Source organism: Mastomys coucha, unplaced genomic scaffold (genome assembly GCF_008632895.1).
Source record: "Mastomys coucha isolate ucsf_1 unplaced genomic scaffold, UCSF_Mcou_1 pScaffold21, whole genome shotgun sequence".
Classification (NCBI taxonomy): Eukaryota; Metazoa; Chordata; class Mammalia; order Rodentia; family Muridae; genus Mastomys; species Mastomys coucha.
Genome location: NW_022196904.1, coordinates 90,992,038 through 91,009,982, shown reverse-complemented (window position 1 = coordinate 91,009,982; position 17,945 = coordinate 90,992,038). Strand labels below are relative to the sequence as shown.

At 40.7% G+C, this 17,945-nt stretch overlaps 1 protein-coding gene across 5 annotated transcripts in view; it reads left to right on the top strand.

The window, feature by feature from the left end:
• The window catches only part of Rnf121 (ring finger protein 121), a 71,251-nt gene that overhangs the window by 21,124 nt on the left and 32,182 nt on the right, over nt 1-17,945 (top strand). For all 5 annotated transcript variants that reach the window (XM_031387619.1, XM_031387623.1, XM_031387622.1 and 2 more), the window contains 2 exons: nt 9,471-9,508; nt 12,156-12,297. In XM_031387619.1, the coding sequence (XP_031243479.1) occupies nt 9,471-9,508; nt 12,156-12,297 (180 nt within the window). The remainder of the gene's footprint in view (nt 1-9,470; nt 9,509-12,155; nt 12,298-17,945) is intronic.

Sequence of the window (17,945 nt, the reverse complement as noted above, 5' to 3'; positions counted from 1 at the left end):
GGCTGTCCTGGAACTCACTCTGTAGACCAGACTGGCCTCGAACTCAGAAATCCACCTGCCTCTGCCTCGCAAGTGCTGGGATTAAAGGTGTGCGCCACCACCGCCCGGCAGCCTGTGTTATCTTTGCTCATAATACTTAAATAAATAATTTCATGGGGCTAGAGAGATGGCTCAGGGGTTAAGAGCTCTGGTTGCTTTTCCAGAGGATCTGGGTTTGAGACCTAGCACTCACATGGCGACTCAAAATCATCTGTAACTTCAGTCCTAGGGGATCCCTAGGCTACCAGGCACACACGTGATGCACAGATTTACATGGCAGACAATACTCATACATATAAATAAATAAAATATTTTGTCTTTATTTGTCTTCTGCATTAAAAGGTAAATTTTATAAGGATAAATGATTCATGTTTTGTTTGTAATTGAGTGAGTGAATGAAAGAAGAATATTTATTGCTGTCAAAATTCCGGGCATCTGTTTTTTTTTTTTTTTTTTTTTTTTTTTTTTTTTTTTTTTTTTGGTTTTTCGAGACAGGGTTTCTCTGAGTAACCCTGGCTGTCCTGGAACTCACTCTGTAGACCAGCTGGCCTCGAACTCAGAAATCCGCCTGCCTTTGCCTCCCAAGTGCTGGGATTAAAGGCATCTTTTTTTGCCTTTTGACATTTGTAGATTATTGACATGTCAAGGATTACCCCCACCACCACTACCACCTTTCTTTTTAAACAACTCTTACTTGTGTAGCCCAGGCTGACCTTGCCTTGAATTTGTAATTCTTCATGCCCAGCCTCTAAATTACTGGTATTAAAAGTATAAACAGGAAGCCGGACGTGGTGGCGCATGCCTTTAATCCCAGCACTTGGGAGGCAGAGGTAGGCGGATTTCTGAGTTCGAGGCCAGCCTGGTCTACAGAGTAAGTTCCAGGACAGCCAAGGTAACCTTGTCTGGAAAAAACCAAACAAACAAAAAAATATAAACAGGGCTGGAAAGATGGCTCAGTGGTTAACAGCACTGGCTGCAGCTGCTCTTCCAAAGGTCCTGAGTTCAGTTCCTAGCCACAGCCATCTGTAATGGTATCTGTTGCCTCCCTCTGACATCCTTCTGGCACACAGGTGTATGTACAGATAGAGCACTACTAATACATAAAATAAATAAATCTTACAAAGAAAAATGTGAGTGAGTGAATGAAAGAAAAATATTTATTGCTGTCAAAATTCTGAGCATCTATTTTTGAAAGTTCTATTATAAAGAACAATATTCTTTATAATAGCTCAGAAGTCACGGACTCCAGTGTTTTCCAGCTAGTGAATGGAGAAATATGATATATGAGAAATATGATATATCCATACATTAGAATGTTGTTGGCAGTCAAAAGGAGGCAACTACCATATGTGCTACAAAATGAATGAACCTCGAAAACAGTTATGCTACATGAAAGAAGCCAGCCATGAAAGACCATGTTATTGCAGTATTATATGAATTGCCTAAAAAAACACCTATACCTGGCTTCCATATCAGGCTTTTTGTTGATTTTTAAACACAGAATACTCACTGTTGCCCTGTGTGATTTTGGCGGAAGCTTTTAGGCAATGTGGAATTTAGTGTGAATAAAACTTACTCTGTTCAGATAGCTCAGTAGAGAAAAGAATCTTAGAAGCAACAGCATAGCAACTTTGGAGGCTTAGGGAGAACTTAATCTATAGCTGTGAGGAGATAGCAGGCCCAGGCCTCATTTATTCCATAGTTATAGAAAGCATAGCACCATAGCACCCAGGAATTCACAAAAATGTTTTTATTTCTTTAGGAATTCAAAGCAAGTGCTATCTATAAGATGGCTTGGATTATACAACCTTATACCATTGCATTGATTGTGTGTGTGTGTGTGTGTGTGTGTGTGTGTGTGTGTGTGTGTGTGTGTGTTAAGCTCCAGGAGTCTACCTGCTGTATTCTGTCCTGTCATTTTCTGTTATTTTCAGTCCATGTATCTCATCTGTGCTGGCTAATTTTATGTCAGCTTGATGCAAGCTAGAAGTCATTTTGAATGAATAAAGAAAATGCCCCCACCAGATTGGCCTGTAGGTAAGCCTGGGATACATTTTCTTGATTAATAATTAATGTGGGGGGGCCCACTCTGTGGGTGGTACTACCTCTTCTCTGCATGATGGACTGACCACAAGCTCTAGGATAATATACCATTCCACTTTGCTTTGATCATGGTGTTTTATCATGGCTATAAAAACCCTAACTAAGACACTAACTTCCTTTGTGTTGGGGCTGCAGATGCTGGCTGCCATACCTAGGTCTTCAAACTTGCATAGCAAGTGCTTTACTGAGCCTTTACCGGCCATACTTTTATATTTTATGGAGGAATGTAGTTGGATCCCTGCTGCACAGCATATACAAAAATTAACTCAAGTGCCAATGAGATGGCTCGGGGGGTAAGGGCACTTGCTCCCAAGCCTCCTGATGACCCTAGTTTGATTCTCAGAACCTACATAATGGAGAGAACCAACTTTCATAAGTTGTTCTCTGACCTCCATACTCACGCCATGACATTTGCACTCTCCAAAATAAATAACTGCATTTGTGTGTGTGTGTGTGTGTGTGTGTGTGTGTGTGTGTGTGTGTGTGGTGGTGGTGGTGGTATTGAAGTCAGAGAACAACATCCCTGGAACCTACATGGTGGAGGGAGTGAACCAACCTCTGCAGGTTGTCCTCTGACTTCCACTCCTGTCCTGTAGCATGTGCTCAGTAGAAATGTAGGCATTTTGAAAAAAAAAAAAATTACAAATGTTGGGAAGGATGTGGAGAAATCAGAGCTTCTACATACTGTGCACAAGAATGTAATATGCAGCTGCTATGAGAAACAGTTTGGCAGTTCTCAAAAAATAAAAGTAGAGTGGTCATGTGGCCCAGCAGTTATGGTTCTACCTGTGTTTTCAAAAGAAATGAAAACATACTTTTACATGACATTAGAAACAAATGTTCATATAGCAACATTCTTTATAATAGCTCAGAAGTCAGTGACTCTGGTGTTTTCCAGCTAGTGACTGGAGAAATATGATATATCCATACATTGGAATGTTGTTGGCAGTCAAAAGGAGGGAACTACCATACGTGCTACAAAATGAATGAAACTTGAAGACAGTTATGCTATATGAAAGAAGCCTGCCATGAAAGACCATGTTATTGCAGTATTATATGAATTGCCTGTATTAAGCAAACCTTTATAGAGGTCGAAGCGGCGCAATACTGTGAGTACACTGAAAACCATCACTACTGTACTTTAAAAATGGGCTGTTTTCTCACTGTGTGAATTAGATCTAAGTGGTAAAATTTTTTTTTGTTGTTTGTTTGTTTGTTGTTCTGTATAGCCCTGGCTGTCTTGGATTCACTGTGTAGACCAGGCTGGCCTCGAACTCAGAAATCTGCCGGCCTCTGCCTCCTAAGTGCTGGAATTAAAGGCGTGCACCACCACTGCCCGGCTTGGTTTTTTTTTTTTTTTTTTTTTTTTAAAGAAAAGAATCTTACATAGAAGTTTATACCTACGAATGCAAATTGTGAATATGAGTACTACATATGGTAGCAGTGCTTCTCAAACTTCAGTGTGCATATAAATTATTTTAGTATCTTATTAGATTACAGACTCTGATAAAGGGGGGTTTATGTGGATTCTGAAATTAATGTTTCATAATAAACTTTCAGGGTCCTGATATTATAGTATTTAGATACACATAGTAAAAGTGCAAAAGATGTTTTAAAGAGCTTTCCAATAACCCAGGAGGATTTGTTTAGTGCTTTGTAGCAAGAATTTGATTTGGTGGAAGAGAGGGGCTTAAGGGACAAAGCTTATGTAAAGACAGAGATGAAAGAGTGAATGCTGTTTGAGGACGACAGACAGGTCGTCTGGTTGTGGGTACATAGAGGTGGATACTTAAACCTTACACACCTGAGGAAACAAACTCCTCAGGTTTAATTATTTTCTGTCTTTGCAAAATTTTCTCTTGCCCCCATCTAGCATTTTTGGTGGAGATCCTTTTAAATCTCCACTTATGTAGGTTGGCAAAGACTTGGAGCCTTGTGAGATCCTAGGATGTTTTAGGTGTTGTTTATGGGACCGTCAGTTATTACCCTTAGCCTGAGAGGCTGCCTAATTATCTACCTGAGTTTCAGACAAGGTACCTTCAGATTGGGTTACTGCTTGGCTCCAGGTGAATAAACTACCTTAATGAGGCACCAAATAAAGATGCCTTTCCAGATGGTACACATTAATTATAGCTAGTTTACAACTTTTTTGTTTTTCCACTTGATCCAGAAGAGTGGCTTGAATGTAATTGAACTAACCTTTTGGTTCTGGACACAAATATTAAAGCCAGATCATATGTTACTCTTAACAGTTACACTGCTTTGTGAACTGCTAATAACCATTTAAGCCTCAAATCTAGTCTCAGCCTTAGGGCTTGCTCTTCTGATCTTTTCCCTGGGGCTCTGGAAGCATTCCTTGCTTCTCCAGCTTTGACTGTGCTAGCCTCTTCTGGTAGTTTATACAGTATGCCCACTCTTCTGGAGGAAACAAAATTCACTGTCAGTATACTTTCCTTACAAGCCATATGATGGAATCAAAGGTCTTATTCTATTTTCAGATAATGGAAGTAAGACATACATAATAATATGCATGGTTCACTTTCAGAGATACAGCTATGCCTGGTCCTGTACTCTGTGTATTCATAATCTGCCCCCTTCAATGGGTTTTCTTACTTTCTTGAGTATGTACCTGTTTTATTTCCTCACATAAAGTTTTTTTTCCTATTTATTTATTTGCTTTTCATCATGATTGCAACCCCCTTCCTCTTCTCCTCCCAGTCCCGTCCCCCCTTTACCTTCTCCTTTTTTTCTCAGAGAAGGGGAAGGCCCCCCATGGGTACCACCTCACCCTGGGATGTAAAGTCTCAGCAGGACTAAGCACATCCTTTCCCATTTAGGCCTGACAAGGCAGTCCTACTAGGGGAAGGGAATCCAAAGGCAGGGAACAAAGTCAAAGACAGCCCCCCACGACTGCTCCAGTTGTTATGGGACCCACATGAAGACCAAGCTGTACATCTGCTACAAATGTGTATGGCACCTAAGTCCAGTTCCTACATGCAATTTGGTTGGTGGTTCAGTCTCTGTCAGCTCCCATGAGCCCAGGTTAGTTGACTCTGTAGGTCTTTTTGTGGTGTCTTTGACCCCTCCGGCTTTCAATCCTATGCCCTACAAGACTCCCAAGCTTTGTCTGATGTTTTGCTCCGCTTCTATTTCCATCAGCTGCTGGATGAAGCCTCTCCAAGGACACTTGCTCGGCTCCTGTCTGGAAGCATAGCATAGTGTCAGGAGTTGCCTGTCTCCTATAGGATGGGTCTCAAGTTGGGCTAGTCATTGGTTAGCCATTCCCTCAATCTGCTATATCTTTGTAGGCAGGTCGAATTTTGGGTTGAAGTTTTTTGTTTTGTTTTGTTTTGATTTTTGGTATTTTCGAGACAGGGTTTCTCTGTATAGCTCTGACTGTCCTGGATCTCACTCTGTAGACCAGGCTGGCCTCAAACTCAGAAATCCGCCTGCCTCTGCCTCCCAAGTGCTGGGATTAAAGGCGTGTGCCACCACCAACGGGCTTGGTTGCAGTTTTTGTAGGTGAGTTGATGTCTCCCTCCCTCTACTAGAAGTCCCACCTGGCTCCAGGAGGTGGCCACTTCGGGTCTCCATATCCACATCTGCTAGGAGTCTCAGCTAGGGTCACACCCATAGACTCCTAGGAGCTTCTCCTGTCTCAGAGATGTCCCCACCAATTTCTGTTCCCTCTTTCAACCCCCTCCCAACCCACCTCCCACCTGATCCCCATTCCCATTCCCCTCCTTATCTCCTCTCCTACCCAGCTTCCTCCCTCCATTCACCTCCAGTGTCTATTTTATTTCCTCTTGTGAGTGAGATTCACATAAAGTTTTTAAATATGATTTTTCTAGATGCTTTCTTGATACTTATTTGGCAAATGTTTGTATACTCTCTTGTTCCAGTATGTCCAAGTGGTTTACTGTTTTGTTTTGTTTTAGTATACTTACATTAGAGGAGAGGATTTTTCTCAATTTCTTAAGTATTTATTGACTACTTAGTTCTGTGTTCTCTTTAAAGGACAGGAAAGCAGGATATTATATATTGGTTCTGAGGCATTTTCCCAGTATGTGGGAGAGGTGGACTAGGCTAGTCCAGAACTGGGATGAGGCATTCAAAATGCTAACTCACAAACGTTAAGCACAGCTTATATAAGAACAGAATCAGTATCTGAGACTGAGTGCCTTTTTAAATTTAGAGCCATGGATTCCTTGCTTGCACTGGCCTGGTCTTGGCCTTAAGCAGTTAGATAATTTGGAAAGCATGTCTAAGATTAGCATGATACTGTAAATGAATGTTCTAGAACAGTATTTCTCAAATTTCACATAATAATCACCTGGAGTTCTTGTTAAGAGATTCTGGGGGCTGAAGAGATGGCTCAGCAGTAAAGAGCACTGGCTGCTCTTCTAGAGGGCCCAGGTTAAGTTCTTGGCGCCCATACGGCAGCTCACAACTATCTGTAGTCCAGCTCCAGGTAATTTGACATCCTCACATAGACATATATGCAGGCAAAATACCAGTGCACATAAAATAAAAATTAAAATAAGTTAGATTGTGATTTACTGGGTCTGGGGTGGTGCCTGAGTCGTGATTTTCTTTCCCTCCCTCGATGGGTATTGAACCTAGGACCTGTGAATGCTGGGCAAGCACTCCCAACAAACATTCAATGATTTGTGTAAATCCTTGGTCTATACTTTAAGTTAAAAAGGAGAAAAAAATCCATGCTAGAGAAATTCACTAAGGTGAAATTACATTCAACTTCTCAAAGGATAACTTGGATTTTGGATAGGAAAAGAAAGAAAAGGGCATTGCAAGGAGAAGTAATTGTATGGAAAGGTCCAGGCACAGCAGTGAGCCTCGTGTATTTGGGGACTATAAGATGAGCTTGGCATTGTCGAGGTCTTAGTTAGAAAAGACTTTTCAATAAGTAGTGTGGAACTTGGGCATTGGTTGTTCCTTTAGAAATGAGGCCTTTACTTGTCTGTTTCTGAACCTTCCAACTGAGCTTTTCTAGATTTTTCCATCTATTTGTTCCCTCTTGCAGTAATATCTGACCACTATACCTGGAAGCATGAGAACCTGAGTCAGAACACCTGAAAAAATGCTGAGGCAGCATGTGGGGCAGGAGAAGGAAAATGGTTGATTTCATTACCCAGATTGCTTCAGCTGGGACATGCAAAGCCAGAAAGTTCTGTTTATACAGTGTTGAACACATGGTACATATAGACAGTACCTGCTAATGTAGAACACTTGACTTAGTAGTATAATAAAGTTCTGTGCTTTACCTCAGATATTTTATTTTTTAAAGATTTATTTTATGTATGAGTACTCTATATTTGCATGTATACCTGCATGCCAGAATAGGGAATCAGATCCCAGTATAGATGGTTGTGAGCTACCAAGTGGTTGCTGGAACTGAACTCAGGCCCTCTGGAAGAGCTTACAGTGCTCTTAACTGCTGAGCCATCTCTCCAGCCCCTCAGATGTTTTATTTAAAATACCCTTTCTTTCTTTCCTTTCTCCTTCCCTCCCTTTTTCCCTTCCTCTATCCCTTCTTCCCTCTTCCCCTCCCTTCCTTCTCCTTCCCTCCCCTCTATCTCCTCCTTCTTTCTCTTCCCTTCCTTTCATCTCTGTGGATATACATGCATATATGTGCAGAGGCATGTGGAGACTAGAGGTTGACTTTGGTGTCTCTCTCAATTGCTCTCTGCCTTATGTATATTGGGCCAGGGTCTCTCACCTGTACCTAGAGCTTGCACATTCTGCTAGTCTAGCTAGCTGACTTGCTGGAGGGATTCCCTGCCTCAGTCTTCCTGGTGTGGGAATTACAGGTGGGCTATTACAGGCAGATGGCATTTTCTGTAGGTGCTGAGGATCTGAACTATTATAGTCTTGGAGCTATGTGAGAAGTGCTTTATCTACTGATCCATTTATTTCCCCAGCCCTTTAAAGTGCTTCTCTGAAAGTACTGAATTGGTGAGAAGTCAGGCCTTGAGCATCTTAAGTATGTTTTTTTGTTTTTTGGGGTTTTTTTGTTTGTTTTTTGTTATTATTTTTTGAGACAGGGTTTCTCTATATAGCCCTGGCTGTCCTGGAACTCACTCTGTAGACCAGGCTGGCCTTGAACTCAGAAATCCGCCTGCTCTGCCTCCTGAGTGCTGGGATTAAAGGCATGTGCCACCACTGCCTGGCATCTTAAGTATGAAAGGAACATTAGTAATGTTTTTGTTAATTCTTTGAGAATTTCATCCAATGTATTTTGATTGTGTTTATCCCCTTTCCCCACCTGTCTAACCATCCAGCTTCAAGTTCATTCTTCTCTCTTTCAAAAGTCCACTGAGTCTAGTTTGTGTTGATCAAGTATTTTGTAGGTGATCAATATACAAGTGTCTTACCATTAAAAACTGACTTCACAGCAATCAAATGCCAATAGTTCCTTTGCTAGATGTGGGGCTTTGTGCCTATCTCCCATCTTCCATGTTGGGAATAAAGGACTATTTTTTGATCTATTCATTTAAGTAACCCTGTGTTCTGCCCTGAGGGTTTCTCTGTGTAGCCCTAACTGTCCTGGAACTCACTCTGTAAACCAGGCTGGCCTCAAACTCAGAAATCCGCCTGCCTCTACCTCTCAAGAGCTGGGATTAAAGGCGTGTGCCACCACTGCCCGGCAAACCAGAGCTTTGAGTTTAGAAGGCCACGCACTTCTAAGGTCCATAACAAAACAGGAGCCAAAGATCATCTTGGCCTAGTGTAATGTTCTGCTTGCCCCTATGTGACCATTCATGTGGCAGTATATGACAATATTTAATATGGTTCATCTTTTACTAATTCTGACTCATATTTTGCCCTGGCCATACTTAACTCTTTTTACACTGTACAGTTTTATCCTCCTCCTGTCCATGTAATTTCCTTTGTCAAGAACATTGCTCTCATTTCTGGATAATATTTCACAGTCATTCCAAGAAAACATCCCTGGTTTGTAACAACCCAGATTGGGTTAAAACCCATTTGTCAATCTTCCATAGCTTGCCCTTACCATGTAATAATAATGTCCATCATCCTGTGAACATCTTGGGAGTTAGGAGCCCACTCTTTGATTGAATAGTTTAGCCATGCAACATTCATTCAGTTGTAAAACCTGAACCAAACTAGCAGCTAAAGAAGAGAGACACTGGTGTAAAGTAGTGGTGAGAAAGGCTTCCTAGAGTTATAGCTATGAAACCTCCTCTTTCAAGTCCTTGAAAATATTGATGAATGTTTTTGAGCCCCTTATTTTGGGTGGGGACAGTTATAAGTCAATGACAGATTTTTTTGATGGTGTCTTTCTACAGGTTGATATGTCAGACCTCTCCCCAGAGGAGCAATGGAGGTAAGTGTGGCAGTCTGGGTTGCATAGGCTAACCCAGCTATTGCATAACTACTCTTTTTCTTCTCAGTGTATGGAATGCATTGTCTTACAACCACGTGTACAGGTCTTTGGGAATCTTTCCAAGTATCTGGGTCACTTCTGAGCAGCTCACTCAGTCCTAGAGTAAGTAGGAACTTGCACTAAGCATCCTCCTGTGCTGAAACCAGTTTTGCCATTTACCAGTCGTGTGATGTGGGGCAATTTATTTAACTTCCCACTGCCTCGTTTATTACTACCCCCTTTTTTTTCCTATAGCAAGGATTGGAGCCAGGCCTTAAACATGTTAAGCAAGTAGTCCACCACCCAGCTATAATCCCAGCCCTCTTTTTCCTTTTTATTTTGAAACAGAATCTAATCAAATGAACTTGAACTTACTGGATAGCCTAGACAGGCCTAGGATTTGCCATCCTTCTGCCCTAGCCTCAGAAGTAGCTCAAATATAGGCCAGTAACACCAGGCCTGAGAGTTCACCTCATTTGTAAACTGAGAATCATAACAATATCCGTACCTTACAGGTACTGATCCTTAGAGGTATGGGGGTTAATGTCTATCAAGTTCTTAGAACCGTGCCAGTAAGCTTTGAAGATGATAATTATCATCATCATCATTATTATCATTATCTGTGATACAGGATGGATAGTTCTGGCTTGGAAAAGGTGAGATGTATCTTCTGATTTCAGCTCTGTTGCTATCTTGCTTTATGATCAGAAGGCTTTAGCAAATATTTTATTTTCATGATTTCTCTCGGTAAAGAGTTTTTAGGGTACTTATTTCACAGACTTAAAAAAGAGGTTAACAATTGAGCTGAAATTAGTCAGGTACAACTTAGTTGGAAAAACCCTTAATTGAGCTAAAGATGATCAATTATTTATAGACTGACAGAATATCAATTCAAATGATAAATCTAGAGTGATTTTTAGATGACATGTCATACTTTGTCACACATGCCTCTCTGCTAAGGAAGGTGACAATGTGACTGTCTTCTGCTATATGTAGACAAATGTTTTTAGCACTATTTATTCTGAAGATTTTTAATTGGATCATGTGTAGAAGAATGAAGCCAAGATTAATGGTGTTCACATCATTTTTTTTAAAATTGATTTATTTATTTTATGTGTATGAGTACACTATAGGTGTCTTCAGACACCAGAAGAGGGTATCAGATCCCATTATAGATGGTTTTAAGCTACCATGTTGATGCTGGGAATTGAACTCAGGACCTCTGTGCTGAGCTTTCTCTCCAGCCCTGTTGACACCATTTTAGGACTAGATGGGAATGGTGGTGCACACCTTTAATCCCAGGAATCTGGAGGCAGGGGTCTTCATAAGATTGAGGCTAGCCTGGCCTAAGAAGAAAGGAAGTAAGAAAAAAGTAAAAAAAGGAAGGAGAACAAGAGTGAGAGCAAAAGAGAAAGGAAGGGAGGAAGGAAGGACTGTTGAGCTGAAAGGGCACAGGAAAATGGTTATAGAAACAGGAAAGGTTTTTTTTTGTTTGCTTTAATGTAATCATAAATATTTGAAGGTTTGGCATGGGGAATAAGATAAGGTTATATCCTTTGTTTTCATAGAGTTTAGGATTAACTGTAGTGTAATAAAGCTATTAGGTAGGTACATTTTTATTTCATTGTAAAATATACCTGTTTAAATAAGGTCTCACATGTGTGTTTTAGACAGGCTAGCCTCAGGCTCATAGAGATGCATCTGCCTCTGCCTCCAGAGTGTTAGGATTAAAGATATGTGCTAGGCTCAGCTCAGCTATCTTTCTTATACATCCCAGACCAGAAAATTCTAGCTTTAGATTAATAATATGCTTTCAGATATACTGTCTGGTTGTCTGATTATTGAACTTCCTTGAGCCCCTGAGGAGGCTATTTAGTTGATACTGATGATGAAGGCATGGTTGTATTAGTACAGCCTTGAAGCAGTTTTTAGCCTTTAGTTAGTCCTAGGCCCTCTAGCCCTGGCAAAAAGGTATGATGAATAAAGCAAGACTTGAGAATCAGCAAACTTACAGTGTTACCCCCTTTAGTGGTGTGATAAACAGTAAGAGTTTAAGGCTTTACAGCTATGACCTCTGCTCTCTCCTCCTAGTGACAGGCTGAAAGAGGATTGAAATGGCACTGACACTAGCTTTTCCTGGCATTTTCTTCCTGAGTCAAGAAAGGTTTCTTCTGTTTCTGCCACAAGGGGCAAGCAGCACCTCATTCATTTCTAATCTGAATAGCTGTGCTTTATAGCTAAAGCCTAGAAGTGCTATTCTAGCCCATGTCCACTTTCTTAGCCATGGGTCTTAGCCTTCTTTTTCATGGTACCGTTCAGTTGAAAACCCAGGACTGCTGTGCATGGTGTGCACATCTTTAATTCTAACACTCAGGAGGGCAGAGTCAGACAAATATCTGAGTTTGAGGTCAAGTTGGTCTGCAGAATGACTTCTAGGATAGCCAGGGCTTTGTAGAGACACCCTGTCTCAAAAATAAACAAACAGATAACAAATGAAAAAATCCAGGGCTATGTTCTAAGCTATGGACAACAAGATATCCTAAGAAATACTGCTCCTTTACCTTCACACTATTCTGTCATTGACTCACCCTATCTGTTTGGCTTTCAGGGTCGAACATGCACGAATGCATGCCAAACATCGAGGCCACGAAGCCATGCACGCTGAAATGGTCCTCATCCTCATTGCTACCTTGGTGGTGGCCCAGCTGCTCCTGGTACAGTGGAAACAGAGGCACCCCCGTTCTTACAATGTAAGCCACATCTCACTTTAAAAAATGTCCTTTGAGTCAAAATCTCATTTAACTCAGGAAGGCTTCAAATTCATTTTGTCGATAAGGATGACTTTGAACTCATGACCATCCTGTCTTTTCCTCCCAAGTACTAGGATTACTGGTGTGTACCACCGCACCTGACACAACTCACTTTTTAGTTATAAAGAGAACTAAGTGTCCCAGGGTCCAGCCTGTCCCAGGGGACATATAGGCAGATAGATACAGTAGCAATAATTTTCCATATGGAATGATGAGTAGTTTGTGGGGTGTACATATATGCATCTCTGTTTGTTTGATTGCTTTGAGACAGGGTCATCTTATACTCTGGCTGTCCTGGAGCTCATTATGCTGACCTTGAATTTACAGAGATTTGTCTTCCTGCTTCTGCCTTCCAAGTGCTGGGATTAAAGGCATGTATCACCACTCCCAACCCAAGATGAGACTACTTTTATGGCCAGAAAAAGTAGATAACTTCCTTCTAAGCATTGTGAGACAGATTCTTGAAGGAAATATCAGAAACCATTCATTTGGAAGGGAGAAAATCACTTGACAGGGAAAGCCAACTCTAGGCTTATAAGGAGTAGATTTCATTAATCTGTATACCAAAAGCCAATCAAGCAAACAACAAAAAGGCATTGGAAGAAGTAATGAGAAAAATATATAAAGCACACAGAAAACAAATAGCTAAGTGGCATAAGTAGGCTCTTTCTTATTACCAATAAAACTTAATTCTAGATGGGTTAAGTTCACCCAGTTAAAGCTGTAGATTGGTGGATTGGAGTAAAAAAAAAAAATCCCACAATTCATCAGCATGCTGGGTGAATAAGTCTCATTTTAGATAGCAAGGCACAAAAAATTGACAGCAAAGGGATGGGAAAAAATATTTCATGCAAATGAGAGCCAAAAGAAGGGTGGAGGGTATAAGTTTAAGACCAGCCTATTCTAGATACTTGGAAGGGAGCCAGGACTACTTAATGAGACACTGCCTCCTCAAAACAAAGAAAGAGGGTCCTCTTGCAGAAGACCAGAATTTGGTTTACAGCATCTACCTTGGGTGCTTTACAACTGCCTATAACTCCAGCTCCAAGAGATCTGATACTTCCCTTTGGCCTCTTCAGGCATCTAAATGTGTGTACATTCCCTTCCCCCAACCCTACATATACATATAATTAAAAATAAATTTTGTTTTGTTTTTTTTTTAGACCGTGTTTCTCTGTGTATCCCTGGCTTGTCATGGATTTTGCTCTGTAGATCAGGGTGGCCTTGAACTCAGAGATCCCTCTACCTCTCCTTCCCAAGTGCTGGAATTACAAAGCACATGCCATAAAAACAAAATATTTTTAAAATGAAAGAAAGGAAGGTGGGATGGTTATACTAAAGTCAGATAACATAGGCTTAAATGAAGATGAGTAGTGATAACATACATTTATGTGATTGTATATATTAGTGAAAGTACACTATAGCAAGAAGCTGCAGTTATAAATGTGTACATGACAAAAGGGCCAAAAGAAAATGATAGGAATACAGGGAGCAATATGCAGTTTTTAGTAGTTGGAGAATTTAGTACTCCACTTTCAATAATGGACAGGAAAGTGACACAGAAAGTCACACATCATGTAAGAACATGAAGAACAGTATAAACCAATCGGACAGGTCCAGGTTGACTATGAATTTGAGACATTCCTGCCCCAGTCTCCCCAGTGCCGGGATTACTAGTAGGTACCACCATACTTTACTTAATGAGACACTGCCTCCTCATAACAAAGAAAGAGGGTCCCTGAGTTCTTAGTGTTTTAAGCATTTTACATGTATAAACTCAATTAATTTGGTGAATAGTGTTTTCTTCAGTCAGAAATGAGTAACTGAAATAGAAAATCTGAATAATTTGCTGAGATGATAAGAGCATTAGATAATCTCTGGAACAATGATAATAGATGAATGCATAGAAAGTTGAAGCCTGCAGAGGTAAGGCAGGGGTCAGATTAAACTCATGTTATTTGTTTTCTATATCACATTTTTTCAGCTTGCTCTCTATGGCCTCTGGAGCATAATAAAAAAGAAGCTGACCTTTGTCCTTGAGCTTGCTTTAGTTCCAGACCACACTGACCTGTAGCTACCTCAAGTGTTGACATGTATGACTAATAGATATCTATGCCTTCTGGTCACAGTACATGGGGTGCTCACATGATACCAAGGGTTCAGAAGAGCCAGCAGCTTGACAGGTTGGACTCTGCTCGTGCTTCAGCCTAGCATCTGAGATAAGACACTTGTAGTTATTTTGTGTATTCTACGGAAAAGAAATTACCAGTTTCATTGAGTCCAAAAACCAAAAACCAAAACCAAAAGCAAAAACAAAAAACAACAAAAACCACTAGAACAAAAAAAGGAGCATAGTAACAGCCCTTTTGTATTTCTGTTTTCATTTTATTTTATGTGTATGGCTGTTTTGCCTACATGTGTGTCTTTGTACCACATGCCATAGAGTATTTTCCTTGGCAAGGCCAAGGGAAAGCATTGGATCCTCTGGGATTGGTGTTATAGATGTTGTAAGCTGCCACATAGGTGCTGGGATTTGAACTTGGATCCTCATAAAGAACAGGAAGTTTTCATAATTTCTGAGTCTATGAGTTTAGTTCCCAACACCTGTGTCAGGCTGCTCAAAACTGCTATTAACTCCAGGGGATTTGGCACTTTCCTCCAGCTTGCCAGGGTACCCGTACACACACACACATACACACACACACATACACACACACACACACACACACACACATACACACACACACATACACACACACACCTACAGACATGTATATAACAAATAATTAAAAACAAATCTTAAAAAAATAGCTGGGCAGTGGTGGTGCACACCTTTAATCCCAGCACTTGGGAGGCAGAGGCAGGCGGATTTCTGAGTTCAAGGCCAGCCTGGTCTACAGAGTGAGTTCCAGGACAGCCAGGGCTATACAGAGAAACCCTGTCTTGAAAAACCGAAAAATAAATAAATAAATAAATAAATAAATAAATAAAAAATAAAAGCTGAGTGTGATGGTGCATGCCTTTCATCCTAGCAGAGGCAGGTGGGTTTCTGTGAGTTTAGGGCCAGCCTGATCTACATAGTGAGTTCCAAGACAGTCAGAGCTACATAGAAAACCTATCTTAAAATCAAAAGCAACAAAATAATAAAAAATAAAGCACTTTAAAAAGAGAAAAGGAACCAGGTGGTAGTCACACACACTTTTACTCTTTAAGCACTCGGGAGGTAGAAGCATGTATATGTCTGTGAGTTCAAGACCGCCAGGGCTCTTACACAGAGAAACCTGGTCTTGAAAAAGGAAAACAATAAAAGAAGAAAGAAAGAAAGGGAGAGAAATCCCTGAACTGTTTTGCCTCATGTTCCTGTTGTATAAGTGTGTGTGTGAATGTGAGTGTGTGTGTATATTTTAAACTGTTTGGTTTTTTTGTTGTTGTTGTTTTTGTTTTTTTGTTTATTGAGACAGGTTCTCCCTGTCTAGCTCTGGCTGGTCTGGAACTTACTCTGTAGATTAGACTGGCCCTGAACTCATCTGAGATCCTCCTGCCTTTACCTCCTAAATACTGAGATTAAAGGTTTGTACCCCCATGTTGGGCCCCAGTCATTTCTTGTATTCACAAATATTTTGATTGCAACCGAAGTCCCAACTTTGGAAGAATTCCCAAGAGGCCTGCATACAGTGACACCCTGTATCATTTCCTTGAAGACTGTGTATAGTGGTGGTGTGACGCCAGTCGGGTGGACTAGCCACTCTGACTTTCCACTGAACCTCAGTTCTTATCTCTAAAGTGAATTATCATATTCATTTCATGGGTTGTGAGAATTTTGTAAACTTATATGACAAAGAATAAACTCTAAAGCTAATGTTAATAACTACTGCCACTGGCTCCACTCTCCAGGAACTCAGGAACAAAAACTAGCCTCTGCCACAGGCACTGTTTTGTGTAGAAGAGGAACAGAGTTTTATTGAGCTAAATTTCCTATAACTTTTTCTCTTTCCTTCCTTCCTTCCCTCCTTCCTTCCTTTTTCTTTTTGAGATTGGGGGAGGGGGTCTCACTATGGAGCCATGACTAATTTAGAACTGACTATATAGACCAGGCTCACCTCAGATTCAACAGAGATTCTCCTGCCTCTGCCTTTGGAGTGCTAGGATTAAAGGTGTACCTGCCACTCCTGGAACATTTAACATTTTAAAATATGTAGTTCAGTGGCTTTTTGACCTGTCATAGTGCTATGCAGGCTATGTCACTATGTGATGCCAGAACCATTTTATTATCTCAGAAGGAAACCATGTAGCCATTAAGCAGCTGCTCTCTACCCACACCTTCCCTCCTCAGTCCTCTACTTTCTATCGATCTGCCCAGTCTGTATATTTTTTCAGTGACTATTCAATATCAGGCTTTTCGTGTCCAGCCCTTTTCACACAGTGCAGTTTTCAAGTTTCAGCCATGTTGATTCAGTGCTACATTCTTCTGGTGAATGTTTAGTATCTCATTGTGTGGCTACACTGCATTTAATTCATATATTCCTTGGTAGATGAACATTTGGGGTTTCCTTCTTTTGACTGTTGTGGATAGTGCTTGCTAACATGTAAAAGTTTTTGTTTATGCATCATTTTCACTTTTAGGGTTGTGTAGAAGTAGAATTGCTGAGCCATCTGGCAACCCAGTTTTAAATTGTATGGAACCCTCTAAGTTGTTTGTTCACAACAGACTAGGCTCCAGTTTCTCTGCATTCTCATCAGTGCATCATGTCTCTTGATACTTTGAGTATGACGTGCCATCCTACTGTGGCTTCGATGGCATTCCTCTTCTTTTAAGGATGATGCTTACTGGTTGTTTGTCTATTTTATTTTATTTTATTTTATTTTATTTTTTAAGATTTTATTTATTGTTATATGTAAGTACACTGTAGCTGTCCTCAGACACACCAGAAGAGGGTGTCAGATCTCATTATGGGTGGTTGTGAGCCACCATGTGGTTGCTGGGATTTGAACTCAGGACCTTCAGAAGAGCAGTCGGTGTTCTCACCCACTGAGCCACCTCACCAGCCCCTGTTTGTCTATTTTATATAAGTACTAATGTTTATGTTTTGGGTTTTTTTTTGAGACAGTGTGATATAAAATAGCCTGGTCTCAAACTTCCTATTCATTGAGGCTGGCTTTGAACAACCTGATCCTCCACCCCTTACCTCCCTTGTGCTGGGATTACAGGTGTGTCTCACCATGCCTGGATGTTTGGAGATATTCAGGTTCTTTCCACACTGTAAATTGTCTCTGTATTGATGAACTATACGAATAACTACATCTGAATTCCTGTCCATCAGTATAGGTGGTCTGCATCTTCTGGGTTATTCTATCACCTCAATAGTGTCCTCTGATGTGTACACATTTATCAGTTTGTTGAGGTCTAATTTTTTCATTTGTTGTTTGTACTTTTAGTGAAATACCTGACTCCATTGCCCACAGACAATCAGGAAGATATTTGTATATTTGTGTGTGTGTGTGTGTGTGTGTGTATACCTGTGTATGTGTTGAGCCGGATGTCAGGAATCTTCCTCAGTTTCTCTCCACCTTATTTTTTTTTTTTTTTT